Source organism: Alligator sinensis, unplaced genomic scaffold (genome assembly GCF_000455745.1).
Source record: "Alligator sinensis unplaced genomic scaffold, ASM45574v1 scaffold512_2, whole genome shotgun sequence".
NCBI lineage: Eukaryota > Metazoa > Chordata > Crocodylia > Alligatoridae > Alligator > Alligator sinensis.
Genome location: NW_005842182.1, coordinates 2,023,730 through 2,045,646, shown reverse-complemented (window position 1 = coordinate 2,045,646; position 21,917 = coordinate 2,023,730). Strand labels below are relative to the sequence as shown.

At 40.2% G+C, this 21,917-nt stretch overlaps 1 protein-coding gene across 1 annotated transcript in view; it reads right to left on the bottom strand.

Moving 5' to 3' along the window:
- Positions 1 to 21,917, bottom strand: part of LOC102388609 (probable ATP-dependent RNA helicase DDX60) — a 64,102-nt gene that overhangs the window by 30,504 nt on the left and 11,681 nt on the right. Inside the window, 8 exon segments of the mRNA XM_025207111.1 lie at positions 2,177 to 2,279; positions 3,369 to 3,572; positions 4,710 to 4,851; positions 6,219 to 6,377; positions 7,699 to 7,872; positions 12,434 to 12,553; positions 13,630 to 13,971; positions 17,236 to 17,413. Of these exon segments, the coding sequence (XP_025062896.1) occupies positions 2,177 to 2,279; positions 3,369 to 3,572; positions 4,710 to 4,851; positions 6,219 to 6,377; positions 7,699 to 7,872; positions 12,434 to 12,553; positions 13,630 to 13,971; positions 17,236 to 17,413 (1,422 nt within the window).

The following is a 21,917-nucleotide window of genomic DNA, read 5'->3' as shown; positions in this document are numbered from 1 at the left end:
AGACACAAAAGGCTTCACTTTAAGGCTGAAAATTGCAGAGCTCCAGACTTCTGATGAGGGAATAAAGAATCCCTGTGCCCTGGTAGGAGACGGAGAGGTGAGGTAACTGGAAGGGGTGGAGCTTTGGACTATGTAAATCTGGCTCTTAGGCTAAGGAGTCAGTTTGACCCAGACTATAGCAGACAGAGTAGCTTTCTGAGGGAAGACTATAGGTTGGTGACTAGTAGCTGCAAACTGCAGGTAGTAATATAACCCTGAGGAGCTGTTAGGGACAACTAGCCATTAGTGGCGGGGTTTTACTTAGGTTGTACACATACCGTGAGTGGGGGTTAGTCAGTGCATTGATGGTTTTCTTTATATTCAGCTGATGCATGAGATGACTTTAATGAGGAGTAGGGAAGCCACTGTGGGTGCCTGGAGAAGGCACTGAATGTTTGGTTCAATTGACTTAGGACAGGAAACTACAAGCCCAAGAGAGAGGCCTGAGTGTGAAGGTGATGACTGAGAGCCCTGGTTAAGGGCTGCTAACTGGGGGAAAGTAAGAGAGTCCTGGCTACGGAGAAAGTGGGTCAATCCAAGGTAGAGATGCTCTGTTCAAAGGTGGTATCAGTTAAAGATTGGGTCAGACAAAGGTGGCCCAGTGATGAGCAGGGTTGAGTAAGGCACTTTAGATGACCCCCTGTGAGAGGGAGGGCTGCTTCCCAAATGTATATGATCAAAATCGAGGCATAGCAGGAAAAGACAGGGCAGTGCTTGGGTTAACCATGAGAGCGTGGTATAGTTGCCTATAGAGGTAGAGTTTGTTGTACCACCTAATTATAAAATAGACCCTTGCTGGCTAGAAGAATAGTCAGAATACTGCAGAAAGCATTTTCATAGAATCATAGAGAAGCAGACCATGGAAGGGACCTCCATGGATTATCTAGTCCAAACCCTACCTGAGGAAGGATCATCCTATTCAAATCCCTTGCCTAACATCTGAGAATACTACATAGTCAACCCTGACATAACACAAGATTTAGCACTCTAACCTACCTAAAGCATGGGGACCACGGTGGCCAATGTAAAGATTGTGAATATACAGTCAAAAGATTCCCAACTATACATTTTTCTTAACTTTTCTGTAGCATGTACCTCATTTTCCATTATTTCATTCTGCTCCAGGAGTTGGATATCTTCATTGTTTCAATAAGAATTACTAATGAATTACATAATACCCCATCCCTTAATTTCTTTCACTTCAGTGAAGAGTCACTTACTGTTTTGTATATACATAAATTATAGAAACTCCCTGTAATAGACGTACACACACATTATCTGAGTGCTTAAAGTCATGTTATTTGGCACCTGTTGCATTCCTGTATAATGGGCAAATCCAGTGAAAACAACCAGGTTCCACTGGACAATTTAATGGGAGAAAAAGGCTAGATTTTGGGGTTCATGACAGAAGTAGTGCACTCTGGATGGCATTGAACACACCTATATGGGAATTCAGGTGGCTGAGTCCAGCCAAAGAACAAGCAAAACAGAATCTACTGTCACAGGGGTCTTCCATTTAAAACAATTTATTTGAAGATAAAACAGCTACTTCATACATTGAGTTGAGGTAGCTTCCCTGCATGGAGTAACTTTGCAATCCATCTTTGCCTTGGGTGGAGGAAAAGATTTTTGTGGAGATGTACTCCATAAAAAAACATTTGTATGGTTAAAGTATTCCATCCAAAAAACATGTAGACTACCTCTAATTTTATTCAATGTATTTTTAAATAATGTATACAGCATGAATGTGCATTTCCAGTGGAGTCAATTAGAGTTTTACAATTTACTTTCAAAGGATAAGGACTGGTCCCTTCAAAAACAAACTGTATAGGCTCAGCAACTACAAAACGAATATACCGTGGAGTCAGAATGCAGCTGTTTACCCTTGACCTGCATTTCCTGTTAATAGTTATACCAATGTTAGTTGATGTAAAATGTTACACAACCAGAATGATAGCTAGAGGTGGTTAGCCATATTAGTCAGAAGTCAGGCAGAAGGCGCTTTGTCAGATGATGTAGCAATGATGTACTTTGTCAGCTCTGATATGCTCATTTGACATAAGTATAAATGATGAAACCGAGGTGCAAGGTGGTGAAGAAAAAGCCCCTTAATTCCAGACAGATTTAAATAATGTACCTGTTTAAAAAAGGCAAGTCTTTCAAGACAGCTCCAGCATAATCTTTGACAACATCAGATTTCAATGGGATAAGCCCTATGTTGGGAATTTCTTCCTTAGAGTCTTTGGAGAAAATGTAGAGAAAAGTCAATGAAAAGTTGTACACATATTCTGTGAATTTCTTTCAAATGTTTGTTATGAGTATTATATCTCAGTTTGTAACAAATAATATAGGGTTTGTCCAATTAAGAGTATTTAATGTGATGGCATCATGACACTAAATTTATGAGCCTGAATATGAAAGGCCATACTATGTATTCCCTAACTGGGGTTAATAAGAGCCTTTTTTCCCATTGTGTCTCCCCATGCCACTAGATGCAAGTGACTATTCTTTGCTAGCAACATAGAAGGAGAAAGGTGTGACAAAAGCCCTGAAAGAGGAGCTCCGCAATAAAAGAATACAGACAAACATTTCCCCATAATGCTAACCATAAGGTCACTGAAGTCAAATGACTTCGATGGGATTTTGTTTGGCTTTTATTGTGCTTCCTGAAAACATTTATATTTATATTTCAGAATGTTAGATAACAAACTATGCAATTCTTGCTACGAAGAAGGTAGTTGAAATAAAATGTCTTTAAGACACCCACAATGTATCCCCCCCAATTGTGGGTGTCATGATCCCTGTATAAATCACAAAGCCAAAGAGTTATGTTTAAATTACCATAACCCATGATGGTTACCCTATGGCCATAACACAGCATGAAATCTTCACAGCACTATATACCATAGCTCCTCTTGGCATATTCCCCTGGTCCACCTCCACCTTCTTCTATGCTAAGGCTTGTGACATGATCTTCAAGTGACATGTTTATTGTTGTCTATCACGGTGCCTACACAAAGGTGAGTATGTTGCTCCATCCCTTTTACTGAGCATAAATAGCCAGTTCTGGGCTAAAAATCAAACACATAAGATAAAATCCTAGTCTCACTGCAGTCAGTGGCAAAACTTGAACTGACTTAAATAAGGCCAGGATATGCTTGTGTACTGATCACATTCTGTTTAGCATCAGATGGGAGTTTTGTCACCAATATCAGTGAAAGCAAAAAAGATCCACAAATTGGGGCTTCAATTCGAAGGAGCAGAATATAGCAGAACTAATTAGCTTATAATTGTACAGCATTTGCATATACAGAGTATTTTATAAATACCAATTATTGCAAGTTTGCTTTTAGTGCTTGTGTTTTTAGAGTTACTAGTATCTTTCACTTTTTGTTTCTCTTCAAGGAATGGATGTGAAGTGTGTCGCACTGGGAAAGCAACTCCAAAATTACACTTGGCAGCTAGTGTGGTCACAGTGTCCCAGAGATAATGGTATTCAGTCTTCAGGTCCTTACCCAATTCCAAATCTAAGCCTGTGCACAAAAAAACAAAAACTAAGATTTTACAATGAAACAAAATTCCATGAGACAGAAATTGCATCACCATGGACAGCAACTAGAATCCTGAGGCTTAATCTTGACATCTCTTTATATTACAAGAACAGGCGCACTACAATTTTTTATCGCTTTGTATATATATGTAAGATAGCTAAACATAGCATGGAAAACATATTGGTCAATACACAGAAAACAGATGCAGGGCCTAGTATTAAGCTGAAGACCAGGACCAGAAAGCATGAGCACAACTTCTTTTTACTCCCAAAGAACAATGGATGGTATCATATAACAAGCCAAGAATTTTCAATTTTCCTAATGTATACTACCTTTGATTACTCCTTCACATTTACTTGAGTTGCATGCAAGAGAATTGAAGTTTTTGACTGGATACAAAAAGGAGTGATTCTACTGATTAAATAGTTTTCACAGGCCCAAATTAACCCTTAAAAGAGGGCACGGAACTCTATGAGGGATGCTTGCTACAAATATGTATTCTCAGCCTGAAGAATGACTATTGTCATTTAACTCTAAGACTTATGATCACTGATGTTAGGCTTAAAGCCTCAACTCCCAGATCCCTGTTATTACATAACAATCACAGCTTCAATATTTTAAGACATTTCCAGTTCTCCGATTTATTCTTACCAAAATTGTTATGGAATATTTCATACTAGTATAGAGCAGACAGAAGTCCCATTTTAAAGAGACAAATAAACAATACAACCTGCTAAGATTTAACCTACAGTTCTGATGGCACTGACATCAAAACCTGACTACTATTCTACTTGCTTTGTACTATTCTGACAAAACAAGACATGTGCAGAGCCCCCCTCCTCCCCAACGCTTAAGAAAATCACCAGTTAGAAGAGAGCGTTCATCGCCTATATCACTATCTTCCGCTCTGCACATCCATAGGGGTGTCAAAATATGGCAAGAGGAACTGGGTCTGGGCAGTCTTGAGTGCCTGGACTCATGGCTATTTTTCCATACATTAGCTCTACTATTGTATCTAATACTTAGCAAAACTACTGCCATAGTACTTTTTCAACAACAGCCTAATAATAATAATCAGATATTTAAAAAAGCAAATGATTCAAAAGCAAAGATAAATACCTGTACAATATTCTGTTTCATAGTAATATGCAAGATTCTTCAATAGTGACTTATCCCTTAAATCAGGCAGATAAGTTAAATTTAATCTCCAGCCACTTTCCTCAGTTAGTTGCTTCAGAATAAAATATGCACATTGCTGTTGCTATTAAAAACAAAATAGTGAATTCTTACATAGAATTTTTCATCTCCAGATCTTAAAGCATTTATAAAAGAAGTTATGGCTAGCCACTTTTCACAGTTAGTTAAGTTATATACCATGAGGTGAACTAATTGTCAAAGGTCACATAGCAAGTCAGAGGCAGAATTTAAAATATAACCCTGGTTTTGCACACCTGCCCCTAGCCCCCTATGCCCCAGACCACTCTACTTCAATAAACTATTCAAACAGTATGTGACTTTAAAAGTTGTGTCATATTGAATGAAATGGTTTGAATGTTTGTGATGGTTGCCCATTAGCCAGTTTCAGGAAGAAGATAAGATTTATCTCCTTATCTAAGTCATTGTTTTTGGACTACGTGCAAAAGGTCCTGACTTTGCTTAAAGTCTTAATTTAAATTTTATCTTTAGAAGTCTTTTACAAAGAGCAAATATCCTGAGTTCTGAGAGATCAAACCCTAGGGCCTTTTGACCAGATTGGTAAGAAAAGGTCATTTGCAGTGATATGGACGTTCCCCAAAAGTAATTTAAATTGCTCAACAAAAGAAACTAATTATTAAGCAAAAGAATCTGTTGAGTAAGATCCGAGCCCAAATTTGGGAGTAATGACAGGTTTGAGTAGGAGTGGCCCAAGACGGCAGCTCACTCAATAAAAACTGTAACTTACTGTCCCAATTTGGAGGTGACTATACTTGTAGAACAATGAAGGAAGAATCGCAAGTGTAGGCCGGATCAGATTGATCACCTGAACCAACCTCTCCGTGAACACGAATCTAGCCCATTGAATCGTACTACTGAGGCCAACCCCATAAATTGTACTACTGAGGAATGAAACCATATTTTGGTATTTGGCTTCTCGGAATTCTAGGATTGTAAGTATAATATGAAAAATAATAGTATTGATTCAAATTTAACTTTTAGTTGTAATTGTAGTTGTTTTTGTAATACTAATTCTCATAGCATTGTTTGGGAAGGAAGTGCATTCGGAGCATTGTTTCTGATATATGTAATTATTGTGTTCTTAATGTTTGTGGTGTTTCTTAAAGCTAAGCAGTGTTATATACATAGCAAAGAATTTTAAAATAAAATTGTGTTGTATAAATTAAGTGTGTAATCATTGTGAAATCGTGCAATCAGCTAACTACTCCCCCAGCCAGTGCATCAAAACGAATCAGTAAATTGTGTGGGATTTTCTCTATTCCATAACCCGCTAGAGACAAGTTGTAAAGAATTTCCAAAATATTACTGTAACACATATCATAAACAGGTGTAGTTTGACCAAGAAAAGGAAATGCAAGGCACAGGCACCAACTGTACCTAATACTAAAAAAGGCAAGCAAAAACTACACCTACCATAATTATAAATGGTAAAGCCTGTTGAGTCCAGTGGGAATGGGTGATCCTAATACGAGCTCGTTGTGAAAGAGGCAAATGAAAAAGAAAGGCCACACTAAGGCAGTGCATCCTGCACAGGTCAGCTGCATCTTCCAGTGCTAATGCTCCAGTCTTCTCCTATTGGGACATGACCAACATGAGGTGCTGTATACTTCAGAAAAAATAACTATTATGTTACCCTTTCAACAGTATAATTCATGACTTTCACTTTGTTAATGAAACCAATAACTTTTATTGTTATACGTGTGCATGTAGTTCATAACACACATTATTGTTGTATTAAATAACCAAAGATCAATTAGCACTTCCAGCATAAATCTCTTTCCCAGAAGGAAGGACATGGCCACTAAAATCGAGATTAAATTTAAGAAACCAATTGCCAAATTATCTGGATAATAATTAAATCATTTTAAGATGGCCCTTCTGTTGGACAGACAGGACAACCCCTGTGAGAGACAAAATGAAAGGACACTTATCTAACATCAAGTCCAGTAATACACAAAAACTTGTGGCAAAACACTTCAGCCTCCCTGGACATTACATCACTAACCTCAGAATAGCTGTTCTTAAACAAGGGAATTATAAAAATCAATCTGAATGCAAAACTCAGCACTGCCCTCTGTCCTTCTTTCCTCCCTTCCCCGCTCCTTCCTCATCTTTTGTATTTAAATCACTCCTTCTATTTGATAGCCAGCTGCTCTCTGTATGATCTTTTACAGAATCTGATAGTAAGCTATTGCTCACAAAAGCTTATGCATCTCTGATTCGGTTAGTCTATAAAGTGAACTTCCATCCTGCCGTCTAGCTAATGTTTAGTTAGATGGCTGCAGGCATTCTACATTTATTCTACATAAGTTTTGAGCATAAATTTGTGTTGTATAAGCAATACCAATTAATTTAGAGATACTCAAAAAGTAATTGCAATCATGCAAGATTGCATCTCTACATGTATGTGATTACCTTGCTTCCATATTAAACTAATTACAAAAAGGATATGGAGAAGTGTCTGTATCTAAAATGAAGGGCTCTAGACCTTACCCTCACCTTGAAAACAGCTAATATGAAAAAATATATATTCCATCTACAATGGTTATTGTTCAACTATGTATTAGGAATAGGAGAAGATAATAATGACCACATGGCCTCCTCCTCTGGTAAAAGTTCTCATGGATGCACCCATGGCATTCACTTATAAACCCCACATATTTCATAGGGATTCTCATTAGGGGACCTAATGCAATCCACTTGCAGACCTTGTTTCTTTGCATATACTATGGCTTACAGAAGTTCCCTAGACCACTGGATGGTCTGGAACAATGGGTGACCGGGTCCTTCTCCAGCAAGAAAACTAGAGTAGAGGCACTATCATCTCCAACATGACCAAAATGCTTATGCTGACAGGACCAAAACATGATAAGAAGTTATAAAGAAATTTTACCTCCAGAGGGAAGTGTTCTGTTTTTCCTTCCTTTTCTTTTGCAGAAGCGTTTGCATTTTCTAACATGTGGCTGTACATTTTTAGTCCCACTGCACATGTAAGAACACAGAGAACTTGTCTAATGTTAGATCCTTCTGGCCACATACGCTTCAGCAGCAGGACAGTCTGGCATACCTACAGTGATAATGTGATAGAATATATCAATTTATTGCTTGAGTGTAAACAGAAAAATTATAAAGAAAATGTCTTTGATATAATTTAGTTAGTAAAGAAAATCAGCAAATAAAAATGCACAGAAGCGAAAATGCATACAAATGTTAAAAAACAGAATAAGAATGTTAAAAAATAAACTACTTTTTGCTTTGAACACGTAGGTTTTGGCACTTAGGCATAATCTGTGATTCTCCTCCACAGGCAATGCGTACGTGTGAGCATCCACAAAACTACTGAGCATGCTCAGTAGATTCTGCAGTAGCCAGGTACCTATACTGACATATGTTAAGGGAGGAAGGAGGGTCCCATGTTTCAGCTCCCATAGCTGAATGGTTAGAATACTCTCCCGGGAAGTAGACGACCAGCCCCCTCCACCCCTCACCTAAATGGGCTGAACCTGCATCTTTCTGACTTTGGATCATAGGATACTAGGAAAGTAGGGCTGGAAACGACCTCATGAGTTGATCTAATCTAGTCCCCTGCTCAAGAGAGGATCATCCCAGCCAAGTGCTCATCTAATCTGTTCTTTAAAATATCCAGGGATGGAGATGCCACAACTTCTTTAGGTACCTTTTTTTAATGCTTGTCCACTCCCATAGTCAGAAAGTTCTTCCTAATCTCCAATTTAAATTTTCTCTGATGCAGCTTGAAGCTACTTCTCCTAGTCCTATCTATCTCCATCCTCTTCATAACCACCCTTCAGGTATTTGAAAACTGTTATCAAATTCCCCCTCAGTTTTCTCTTGACATAACACTGCTCAAACCACACAGCTATGGGTTACGTGTTCATCTGACTCTTCTCCAGTGTTTCTTTTGAAGATGAACCTTTAAATAAAGAGGATCAGAATAAATATAGCTCAGTTACAGGGCAGTGGCATTCTGCCTGGATGAATGAGTTGTATGAAATTTTGAAAAACAAATAAAAGGATGAAATATAATTTGAATACTTTCTCTTTATTCTTATTTTGCATTCACTACAGTCAGTGTGAGCAGTAGCAAGAGTGTGGATGTAGGTATTCATGTTGCTTAAAGCCTGATGCAAGTAATAATCAGCCAATCTTGACTGTAATTTAGACTTAATTAATATCATTTTTGAGAAAGCGTTCACAGATGTAAGTACTCCCAGAAATTGTTTTCATGCCAGCATCAAACCTCTTTAAACTTGAATGGCGCTTGCTTTGTAAGTCTTTCAATGTATTGCTTTTGAAGATCTACCCCATTTAATAAATTTCAATGTCAAATTCAAATGGGTTTTAAAAAAGACAGTAATCTTCTGAATACTTATGAAAGCCTTAAACCTTTCCTGGAATACAAAGCCTCAGTAAACCTGCCCTGTGAAATTGACTCCATCTTCACTCAATATATTTTTGCAACTAGGAAGATGTGACAAGTTTTTTTCAGGTATATGTTTCATCAAAACATTCAGTTTGATCTGAAATGCTTTCAAATCAGTGAATATTTCAAGCAATAGTTTTCACTTCCCCTGGAGTCTCACATTCAGATCATTCAGCAATTCTGTTATGTCCACTAAAAATGCTAAGTCCCAAATCCACGCAGACTCAGATATTTCAGCTTTCCTTTCCCTGTTATAAATATATCTCATTTCGCATCTGGAAGAAATGTTTAAAAACCTCACCCTGACTGAGCTTTCTCACTTCTGCAGGATACAAGATATCTCTGTCTTGTGTTTCAACATCAGCAAGGAACTGTTGGATTGGCAACAGTTTAAGCCATGGCCCAGGATGAAATTCACACTTGAAACAAAATTGCCTATGAGTGATTCCTAACATAATACCTTGGTGCACAATGACTGCTGGGGTATGATGCAGTGAAGCTGCATAGGAGGATCAGCATTTAATTTTTACATTTCATTGTTGATTTATCCTACTACCCCAGCCTTGCATTCTTTTCATTTTTGCACACCATCCATTGTTATGCTTTTCAGCAGGCATGTCTACACATGCCTCTTTTAAGTGGGCTTAGCCTAAAGTTGCCATTTTTAAGGCACATTAAGGGCACATGTCTACATATGCGCATCCTTAATCCACCTTAAAAATGGTGATTTAAGGCTACGCGAGCCTAAATTTGATACCTTCATAAAGCAGGTATCAAATTTAGGTGCAAATACTTATTAGCACGTCTGCACGTGCTCTAATGTGACTTAGCTATTTGCACCCAAATTTAACATGCCTTAATGCACATTACTATATCCACGTGTAGACAAGCACTTAAATGGCCTTAATGCACCGTAACCAAAGGTGCATTAAGTTTAGGCACACGTAAATACACGTATAGACACGCCCAGTTTCTCCCAGCTCAGGTGAAGCATGTTGTTTCATAAACCCTGAGAAATAAGTCTTCTCCTCTGGTTGTCCTCTTCAAAATCTGAAGTGCACCAAGCTCTTCAGTAACTTCAAACTTTGAGTGTATTCCTCACACAAATATTAGCTGTATCTAGCACATAGTTATTCTTATTATGTGCCCAAAGGAACATTTGGGCCTTTTCTTTCAGTATGCAAAATAAATCCATCCCCATATCTCCAATTTTTTTTTTCATAGTATGAGCAAAAAGATTCACATCATTTATCTTTTTTTTTTTTTTTTGAAGAGGGACATATCTCATCAATCACTTCCATCATACACTCTTTTGCAAATTCTCCATCTGTAAAAAGTCTCCCATGATTAACAACCAGCTTAACCACATGGTAACTAGCTCAAATAATTGTTAGGCTTTTCTCAATGTGTCTTTTAAAAACATACTGATGACTAGACAAACTGTTTCTCTGAGTTTCTATTTTGTCACTCTTAGCTTGCCCTACCAAACAATCATACTTTTCTTTATGATGTGTATCCAAATGATGCCTGATGTTGTACTCCTTGAACACTAAAACACTTACTGGCAAATAAAGCATACTACTTTGTCTTTGCATTGCATAAAAAACTAATCATATGTCCACTGTTCACTGAACACTTGACACTTGCTATCAATTTTTCCTTTCTTTGCCAATGCCATGGCAAAGAAGTGGTTAGCTACTTCAGGAGAGCATGTATGCAAGGATTACTGGACTGCCTGCCTGGCACTGATGATGAATTCATCAGAGAGACTGTTTCCACGTGAATTTCAGGAATTTATAACAGCTCCTTGCAGTTTCTCAGCAGTGGGAGAGACACATGGAGAACCAGAGTAATCCCATCCTCAACAAACCAAAGGGACAGACAGTCTCCAGTGCTGCACACCAAGTCCTTGCTCACACACAGCATTGCAAGCAAATCCCCCCGCCATGCACCCCAAACCCAAAACAATGTTCTTACCCACAGAGCACCCCCACCCACTGCAATTAAGCAAGCACAGCACAACACTTATTTGGCTACTCCAGGAAACTGTGTCTGGTTGGCAGGCTGACCAAATCCCTGCTGCTGCAGCTGCTCCTCAGCACATGGCTTGCCAAGTTCCAGGAGTGACAGTGCTGCTGCAGAACAGACTGTGAGGCTGCTGCTGCTACTGTGGCTCCTCCACACATCCCAAACTGCACAGCACTTCAGGACACTGGAGTCTGCTGGGTCCTGGAGCTTGGCAGGCAAGTTAAAGAAGCTCTGCAAGCCAGATCTGGCTATACATTACTGATCTCTGCTCTGTTCTTACTTGCTCCTGTCTCCATGTTATCTCCCTCTCTTGGTTGCCTAGGGAACAGATTCAAAGGTCCCTGGCACACATTACATATATGATAAGATTAACATGTTGAACATGCCATAAATGGCTAGAGTGCTACATTTGTACCCAATTTGTGGTGCCATAAATGGCAAACCATCCACAAAAATGTTCCACATGTGATGTAATACAGAACATTTTTATGGAAGGTTTCTGTGGAATGTGGGGCATGTCTACAAGCAGAGGCTGTCCAAGGCAGATGCCTGACAATCAGGTGATTGTCATAATCAGCTCTGGACATGCCTTAGTTTCCAACCTCTAGTTCCAATTATCTTGTTGATACCAATCTAAGGCAGCCATGGGTATCCAACTGGCCTAAGACTGTCCCAGGTCCTGTGCCAACAACCAGATAACTGTCAGCACTGGCACTGGACAACCCCATGGCCCAGGACTACCCTCAACCCAATCCTAGAGATCAGGCTAGGGGCAGCCCCAGGTCTGGGATAGAGCTGCCCCTGCCCAGCCACAGGATTGGCTGGAAACAGCTCTACAGTGGTGCAATTAGAATTGGAGGAATATTATGCCCCATCCTGAATATTAGATTTTCTGCCGTGCATGACTGACAGATGTGTTTGCCTCTCTCCCAGAGGCCTGAGGAAGGGTACTATGATACATAAAAGCTTCCTTATGTCTATCCCAGCCATGCAGGTGATCCAATAAAAGATATCAACCCAAAGGATTCTTGCCTCTCACATTTCTTGCAAGCAATCTCTTTGCTAAAAAGTGAACAATTTAGCACATTTTCATTATCTAACTTCTACTGTCACAGCGAACACACTTTAACAGGAGAAATAATAGCAAAATAATTGTTACCTCTTCTTGCAGACTTTTCAAGCTCAGATTTAAATGTTTATAAAACCACAATGTTGTATCCTGGGAGTTTTGCAAGTACTTAACCAAGGTCTCCAAAGCACGTTGAAAATCTTTCTGATGCTAAACAAGAAGTAGGTAAGTCATAGTTATATGTTGAAATACAAAGATAACATTTTCAAAATTATATCCAGTTTATTAGTTTTGAACACTGGTGGAAAATAAGTGAAGACAGACATTCATGTTTAGTCAGCAGGTTACATCACTTCTGAAGGAAATTCCTTTGTCACAATAGAGGGACACCACAATCCTGATCCTAAACTCAAGTGTTATCCGTTACTGCCTACATTAACCAAAATATGGACCTGATCTAAGGCTACCAAAGTAAATGGAGAGGTACTGAAGTCACTGAGCTTTGAATCTCCTCTGCTTTGGAACATAGAAAGGGTAGACACGTTGGTCAGAGGTCCCTGAGGCTGCTTTATAAACTACATTTCAACAGGCGCTTTAAAAGTCCAGACCATGAGGAACCTATGAAAAACAACTAATATGAGCTACAGTGCATGATCTACATTTCTTCCAAGACACATTCTTTGAATATAGACATTAGGGAAGAAGAAATGCTCCTCTTAAAGTTGAGGTTTAGGATTCAGAAAGTCTGAGATCTACTTCTGGTCCTACCACTAACTTACTGGGTTAGCTTGGAAAAGTTCTGTGCTTTGGCAATTACATAACCTGAGTGCTTAACTCTACTTTAACATACAAGGGAATTAGCCCCACTGACTTCAGTGGAGCTATCTAGAAAATACTGTACTTCCTAGCAGATATGTGGGCAGCAGGATTGGACCATGCATTAATATGGACCAGATCCACAGCCCAACCTGATTAGTTGGACTAGATTACGTTAGGCTACAGCAACACTTTGTTCTTTGGCTCTAGTCGCCCTCCCCATTCTCCCATGGCAAAGAACAATGGATGATCCACATAGCACTGAATCCTATGGAGCATCCTAAGCATGTTCTTAGAGAAGAAGGATTAGGAATTTCCTTTTATTCAGTTCTTTAAAATCCTCCTATGAAAGGTGAGCCAGATATTATACTTGCTTTACACTTAAATATTCCAATTAAATTAATAATACCATATAGAAATGCTACATTTTTTCTACTATAAACCCAAACTGGAGATATAGTGTAATTTACCTGCTGAAAAAATTTCCTGTGCATATACATGCTCCGGACATGATATCCATGAACCCTAAGAGTATCAGACTCCTGTCCTGAAGTGAGCACAACATTTATTTTCTTTGACAAGGTGTGACTGATAAGTATTTGTAAATAGTCTGTTTGGAGAGAGGTCAGTCCTGTGTCAGATATTATCATGAAGTACGGATAAATTTCCTTGAGAAAAATCTGCCATTCTGGTGACAAACAATTGAAGAACCCTGTATGAATGTCGATGTCAGTGTTCTGCTTCAGGTGTTGTATTAGTGTAGTACGTAGGAAAAGGATATGAGGATAATTATGATACAGTTGTTCTGCATCCTGTAAAAAATTGAACACAATAGAGAGATTATTATTTAATATTTATGTTCCCCACACACGAGATATGCCCCAGACAGCTTAAAATTTAGAACTACTAAGGTATTATATTTTTGCATATTACTGATGTGTGCTTGTACATTGTTAGTAATGTTGTACAGAATGATATGGTTGTTCTTTTTGTAGGAAAATTTCATAGGACAAATTGCACTATTGTATTTACTGAAATACAAAGTGAGGTCTTTCTCTGCAATCAGCATGTGGAGCAAAGCCTCTCATCTTAAATTTTCATACAAAGAAATAGCCTTAAATACAGTGTCTATATTTGAACTGTTGCTCAAAGCAGTATGTGCTCAATAATGGGAACCAATTGTGAAGATACTAAAATGCAGCCAACATTGAGTATGACTGTAAGGTACGTGGTTTGTATTGGGAAGATATTCTGATAGGAACCTACCACAAGGACAGGTTAGTATAACCCATCTGAATAACATATATGGTAGTGCCCATTGAATTCAGTCCTGTTAAGAGCCTACTCATTTTCAGTTCATAGTGAGCCACTATATTGCATATATTTCAACTTCCTCTTTACTCTTATAGCTGAGCTGTGCCTTTCTTGCCCATTTCCAGTGGTTCCTGTTTGTTCACCTGCCCTAAATGCCTGGCAAACATCAGCAAACAGGGCCTTTCTGTTGGCCTCTCTTTCTCAGCCTGTCGCATACATTTAGTGTGGCCCCACACTCCATGAGGTCAAGCCAGACCAAGTTGTCCTATGCCTCATCTGCATATACATTTTTGGAGGATGCCAGGACTTATGAAAAGAACGCCTGGCTTCAGTCATGGGTGAAGGGCTAATTAGTACATGGGTCCTTTGTAGGAGGTCTCCACTATATTGCATATATTTCAACTTCCTCTTTACTCTTATAGCTGAGCTGTGCCTTTCTTGCCCATTTCCAGTGGTTCCTGTTTGTTCACCTGCCCTAAATGCCTGGCAAACATCAGCAAACAGGGCCTTTCTGTTGGCCTCTCTTTCTCAGCCTGTCGCATACATTTAGTGTGGCCCCACACTCCATGAGGTCAAGCCAGACCAAGTTGTCCTATGCCTCATCTGCATATACATTTTTGGAGGATGCCAGGACTTATGAAAAGAACGCCTGGCTTCAGTCATGGGTGAAGGGCTAATTAGTACATGGGTCCTTTGTAGGAGGTCTCTGGAATACACACATATACTGAACAGTGCTGAGCAGTGAAATCACCATGGCGTCAATGCTGTTGACTCTGGTGGGACCCACCCCAGTGAACTGTATGGTAAACCATGGGCCTTTTGGCTTTGGATTAATATAACACATAGTTCCTAGCCTTTTGGCCCAGATCAAGTGGCACTGCTCTGTTGCCCAGGCCAAGGTAGATTTGAATAGCATTGTGTAGTAGAGAGTGTAGCCCTGTATAATGTACTGTAGGTAGGGCACCTGATATGTCTTGTAATTAGCTTCCCAGTGGCCAGTTTCTAGTAGGAGGCTCTCAGCTACATTTCTGCTTTACAGAAATTGAGGATTCCTCCCTAGCTTGCTCCTGTGGCCATTGACTAAGGGCAAGTTAGACATGGGGGTATCCAAACCCAAGTCCTCCATGCATGGGCGTACCCCTGTATAATGTACTGTAGACAGGGAACCCTACATATCTTGTAATTAGCTTCCCAGTGGCCAGTTTCCAGTAGGAGGCTCTCAGCTACATGCCTGCTTTACAGAAATTGAGGATTCCTCCCTAGCTTGCTCCTGTGGCCATTGACTAAGGGCAAGTTAGACATGGGGGTATCCAAACCCAAGTCCTCCATGCGTGGGTCTGCATGTAGGATGCTTGCCAATGGATTTGGGAGTATCTGAAGCCTCAGGCTGAAAAGTCTGGTGTAGAAGATACTTGCTGGTTGTAGTGCCACATATGGTGTTTGAACAGTTGAGTTTTTCTCAGTCAAGAGGATTCAGAACTGATTTGGCTAATTTGACCTGGAATAAAAAAATTCTAAGAACCCCCACCCCCAAAAATTGTATTATATATAAGGACATGCCACAGTGTTACTTAATAGTATGTTTCTGGATCATCTCTGCTAAAAGTTGCAACTGGATGAACTAAGTCTGTGGGTACTATTTGCTAATAATTACAGCTATGTGTAGTTCAAGGTCATTTTTTTTTTCAAATTTGTTCTTCACTTCCATGTGCTCAGAGAGAGCAGGATCTAACAGTAAAAAAGGAGCAGCAAAGTAGTTGAGGGAAGTAGTTCAGGAGGCACAGGGCAAAGGGGCTACCTGACCCCACAGATTTATTTTCCCTGCTGTAGCAGCAGAAAGGGAACAAACTCAAGAATACTTTTAACAATTAAATTCCATATCTGGAAAATTATATCAAATCTATAATTTTCTGGATATAGAATATAATTATTGGGGAGTTGTCTTATGATCAGGGTCATCTTACATTTAAGTAAATGCAGTATTTCCCAAAGAAAAATCTTCATCTATATAAAGATGTGACTGATATATCACATCTAAAAAGTAATTATGTTTAAAGTAATTTCAGGTTGCAAAGTCAAGCACCCAGGAGTTAAGAAATGCCAGAATTAAGCTTCCCTGTACAATCCTAATTCATCTCTTTTGTGTACGTGCATTTTGGTACAGTTTAATTACATAAATACTTTATATTTCTTCACTTGAAAACAAAGTCTTATAAGGGGAAGTGTCAAGCAATTGTGAGCAGAGGCAAGTTTAATCTACAAATAATATGTTCCCAATATGTCAGTTAAGGAAGACAGAATACCCTTTTTCTTCTTCCTTAATCCACTTTGCTAATCTGCAAAAGTCCTTGTAGAAGACCACTGAAGGCCAGGATTCCAAACCCTGTGCACGTGTCGGGGATAGATGGAGCCAGGGTATACAGCATGTGTCTTTGGGACACAGAACAATTATATATATCTATATATAATTATTCTAGGAAGTATCACTCTATGGCTTCTACTACCCTTGAAGAGGAAGGAAATGCAAACTAAAAGGAAAGTAAGGCTCATTCTGGCCCACAGCTGGAAAAGGTTGCCTAACCCTGGTCTAGAAGACGGTTTGCAGGCTGACTGGAGTTGATGGTGCATAGCTGGGTCCTTAATTAATCAAGATTAGAAGAAAAAAAAACCTAGAGATGAAATTCCTTCATTACAATCAAACAATTACTCTTGAAACTGTCCAGTGTTTTAAAATATATGTAAATAATGTATTGTTTTAGTACCTTGAAGAAGACGATTATATATTTTGCTCCTTTTTGAGTGAAATCAAGCAGAAAGCATTCAACTAGATAAAAGAAGGGTAGATATTCTTTCTCTTTGTATAACCACATGAGAAGTAAAGAATCCCCATCAATCACAAACAATTCAGACTCAACAAAGTCATTTAGTAAGCTGACATGCCTAAATGAAAAGAAAAACAGTATATATGTAATCAAATAGCATGAACATAATCATGTACAAATCAAAATTGTTGGAGAGAGGGGAAGGGGAGAAAATTTGACTGCTACTAGATTTAGCTGATCAAAAAATATTTAAATTATTTAAAATCTACCAAAATTAATTGCACAGGTTGATTCAGAACAAAACTATCTTCTTTGTATCTAAAATTAGGCAAAAGCTATTTGCATGCTCATGCATTCATTCATTCACTCTCTCATCATACTGAACAGTTTTATCAGTATTCAACATTGTGCTATCTAAACCAAATCAACTTTCACAGCCAGTGGCATGTCTCTATGTCCACTTTAATGCATTAGCCTATTTTAATGTGCATTAAAGCATCACAAAAACTGTGCTCTTTAGCTAATTTACATTAAAATAAGCTAATGTGCTTTTTTTCTAGTACCTCACCAGGGAGGTACTAGATTTAATTTGCATTACCTAAAGTGCATTAATGAACATGTAGACGTGCCCAGTATCAATATATCTGCTGTTGCTGTTTCTCAAAAGGTTGCAACCACAATGTATGTTTTGTGTACCCCCTTCCTTGATTGCTAGTCATTATATACAACAGTTCAGTTCATCATGATTGATGTCATGGTAGACCTCTGGGAGTTCTTTTTGTCACAACCCAGTGATTTTGGTGCCTCGGCACAATGGAATTTTCCCGCCACATGAGAGCCTCTTGCACAGCAAAGGTTTTGTTGCAACAGAAAAACCCCAGTGCAAGAGAGTTCCCGCCATTTGAATGCAAATTTGTGTCCCGCTATTGGCCAGTTCTAAATTATTCCTACGTGGCGGCTAGTAATTGGCTTTCTAGACAGTTTAAAATTTTTTGTCCTTCCCCCCCCGGAGAGAACTTTGAGCGCGCTGCAGAGTGCTTCTAAAGAGATCTGACTTGCGGCTGAGCTGATCGATAGACTGATCACCTATCGATTCTTCTCCCCGTCGCCGAGCGCAATCCTCGACGTACCCTTTCCCCGCCTGCTTAATTTGTGGACGGATTGACTGGCTTGGGCCTCACCAGCTGGAACAACTCACACAGTTGTTCAGACGACCGGACCGTCTGCGTCGCGGCTACAAGCGGTGTAAGTAAAGTTTTTTGAAACCATTACATTTTGTCTGCCTCTCCATTCACCAGCCCGCCCAACGAACGAGTAATTTCTAAATCACCTCAAGTCGGCTCTGGCCATCCGAGACACTTTTAACATTTTAGACAAGGAATTTGTAACCTTTGAGCTGTTGTGTGCTAAATTAGACTGGAGTTTGATCTAAGGCTGCCTACTGCCTGTGACACGGCTGCTGCCAATTCACCCCGCTCCCAACTGCTCCCCACCCCTGCCAATTCACCCCGCTCCCATTTTCCCCACTGCTGAATGGCTCTGCTGTCCCAGCTCACGCCATCCCTTCTCAGGCCAGATATGGCCCAGGAGCCATAGGTTGCCAACCCCTGTATTAGACAAATGGGTTTCTTTGGCTAATGATGAATTTTATAAGAAGAAAAAATAGTGACCATTACCTACACTCTCAACACCACATATAGTTGGGAGAAGTAATGGGTTGGGAGAAGCATCCTACTACCAAGAAGTGGCCAGTCATGATGGGCTGAGAATCTCTTAGGTACCTGCCTGACATGGCTTATTCACATGCTTGAGGTTAAAAAGATTTAGTGTCAGGAAGATATTTCCCCCAGGTAAGACTAACGACAACTTTTTTTTTTGCCTTATTTTCTAACATGGGGAAAGTTTACTTCCTGGATTATGTGGATGTATTTTACCTAACAGACTCCCTGCCACTGCAGGAAGCCAAGCTGCTGCTGGTGTCTTTGGTCTTTTCTGTTCTCTGCTTTTGGTACAATCTTGTTTTTTTAAAACTGGAGATTCTTTGTCTTAAAGAGTCTAAGTTTTAAAATATACAAGAATGTTTTCTGTCTGTGAGATACTGGAAGCAAGGACATAGGCATACAAAGTTCTTTGGGTAAATATGATATCTTTTATTAGATCAACTAAAATAGTTGGAAAAATTCTTCTTTGAAAGCTTTCGGGTATAAACACCCTTCTTCAGGCAGAGGAAGCATCTGCAGTTATGTGCTCTCATGGATTGGAAGGAAGCCAGTACAACCAACACCCCTAGAGGCAAGGATAGCATGCATGTGCTTATAACCTTTCTAGACGTAATTTCTACTATACAGTGGGCATGTCAACATGTGCAATTAATGCGACTTAATAAAGTCTGGCACAAAGTAAACTAATCCAGATGTCACTGTCTACATGTGTGTTTAAGTGCAATAATTTACCCACTGTCAGATAGTACTTGTGTCTGATAGGACTATCTGATGGTACAGTAAATTAGTCTACACCAGCCTAATTGCCTTGCATGTGTAGATGGTGATACTTTACTGTGAGGCAAATTAGTCTATTGCACAGTAAAGTACATGTGTAGACACATCCAGTTACTGACCATTACAGAGGACTGCTGGTCCCTTCCAGGTTTATTTTTATATGTTTCCGTTCACTGGACCAAAATTAGGTAGGTCATCCGAATGATCGTTAAGCTTTCTCTCTAGTGTGGATGAGCTCTGTCTGACGCAAGAAGTCTACAGGCTGATGAGAGGTAAAGTGCTGCTCACCCTGGTACTGGCAATAGGGAACGACCTAATCAGCAACGTAATGATTGAAGGAAGCTGGGTGACAGTGACCACAAGCTGATCGCCTTCACCATGCGCCGTAAATCTGGCACATCAGTCAGCAATACAGAAGCCCTCAACTTCAGGACAGCTGACTTTGGCAGGCTCAGGAGGCTTGTCAGTGATGCCCTAAAGAACCACAACCCAAAGGGGAGGGGAGTTCAGGATGAGTGGTTGCTTCTCAAGGGACCGATCCTGGATGTACAAGCAAAGTCTATCCCATTTCAGAGGAAAGGCAGCAAAAGGGCACAGCAGCTCCCTTGGCTCTGCAGGGAACTAGCAGACCTCCAGCATCTAAAAAGAAAGACCTACAAAGGATGGAGGACTGGATCCACCTCCAAGAAGGAATACTCTGCACTGCTCCGGACCTGCAGGGAGCATTGGGGTAAAGCGTCCACACCTGAGGACAGGAGGGTGATCCAGGCTGACCTTGACAGGCTCAGAAAATGGGAAGATGAGAACCTGATGGTGTTCAACACCAAAAAATGCAAGGTTCTCTGCCTTGGGAAGAAAAACCTGCAGCATGCTTATAGACACAGCAGTGCTATGCTGGCTAGCACTACGGACAAAAGGGACTTAGGAGTTATGATTGACCACAAAATGAACATGAGCCATCAAGGTGATGCTGCGGCTAGTAAAGCGAGCAAAACACTGACTTGCATCCATAGATGCTTCTCAAGCAAATCCCAGGACGTCATTCTCCCATTGTACTCAGCCTTGGTAAGGCCACAGCTGGAGTACTGCATCCAGTTTTGTGCTCCACAATTCAAAAAACATGTAGAGAAGCTTGAGAGAGTCCAGAGAAGAGCCACACACATGATCAGAGGTCAGGAAAACAGACCTTATGATGAGAAGCTGAGAACTATAGGACTCTTCAGCCTGGAAAAGCACAGGCTCAGGGGTGATCTGGTGGCTACCTATAAGTTTATCAGGGGTGCTCACCAGGATCTGGGGGGACATCTGTTCACCAGAGCACCCCAAGAGATGACAAGATTGAACAGTTACAAACTCCTCCATGACCATTCAGGCTGGACATAAGGAAGAACTTCTTTATTGTCCGAGCCCCCCAGGTTTGGAATAGACTGCTGCCGAAGGTGGTTCAAGCACCTACTTTGTCATCAAGAGACATTTGGATGTTTATCTTGCTGGGACCCTATGGCCCCTGCTGACTTCCTGCCCCTAGGGCAAGGGGCAGGACTCAATGATTTTCCGAGGTCCCTTCCAGCCCTAATTTCTATGAAATCTATGAAATCCCTTCATCCTATTCCCATTAAGAAGACTTGGGGCACCAGTCCCAGGTGCTGATTTAGGTGTGCCAAAATAATGGTGCAAAAACCCATGGCAACAGTAGTGTGTTAGAATCCTGTACGGTACTGTGGCAGCAGCAGCCAGAGAGGGTCCCAGGAACTAGCACAACAATGGCGGCAGAAGCCTAGGTGCTGGGTTCAGATAAGACTCCCATCTTTGGCCAGAACACAAAAATCACTAGTTACACCTCTGCTATTTACCTAATAGTATGAGATTTGTTTTAGCCTAGCCAGCAACCACTTGGACCCAATCATTTTTGGGGTGTACACCCGGTGGAAGGGGGGGACTATCTCCAAAGAAGAGTATACCTCCACTGCTCGGGCCTGTAGGGGGGCTGTTAGGAAAGCTAAGGCGGACATAGAGCTAGGACTAGCGTCCAAGATCAAGGATAATAAAAAGTCCTTTTTCAAATATATAGGGAGGATGAAGAAGGTGCCAGGAAATGTGGGGCCCCTGCAAGATACACTGGGC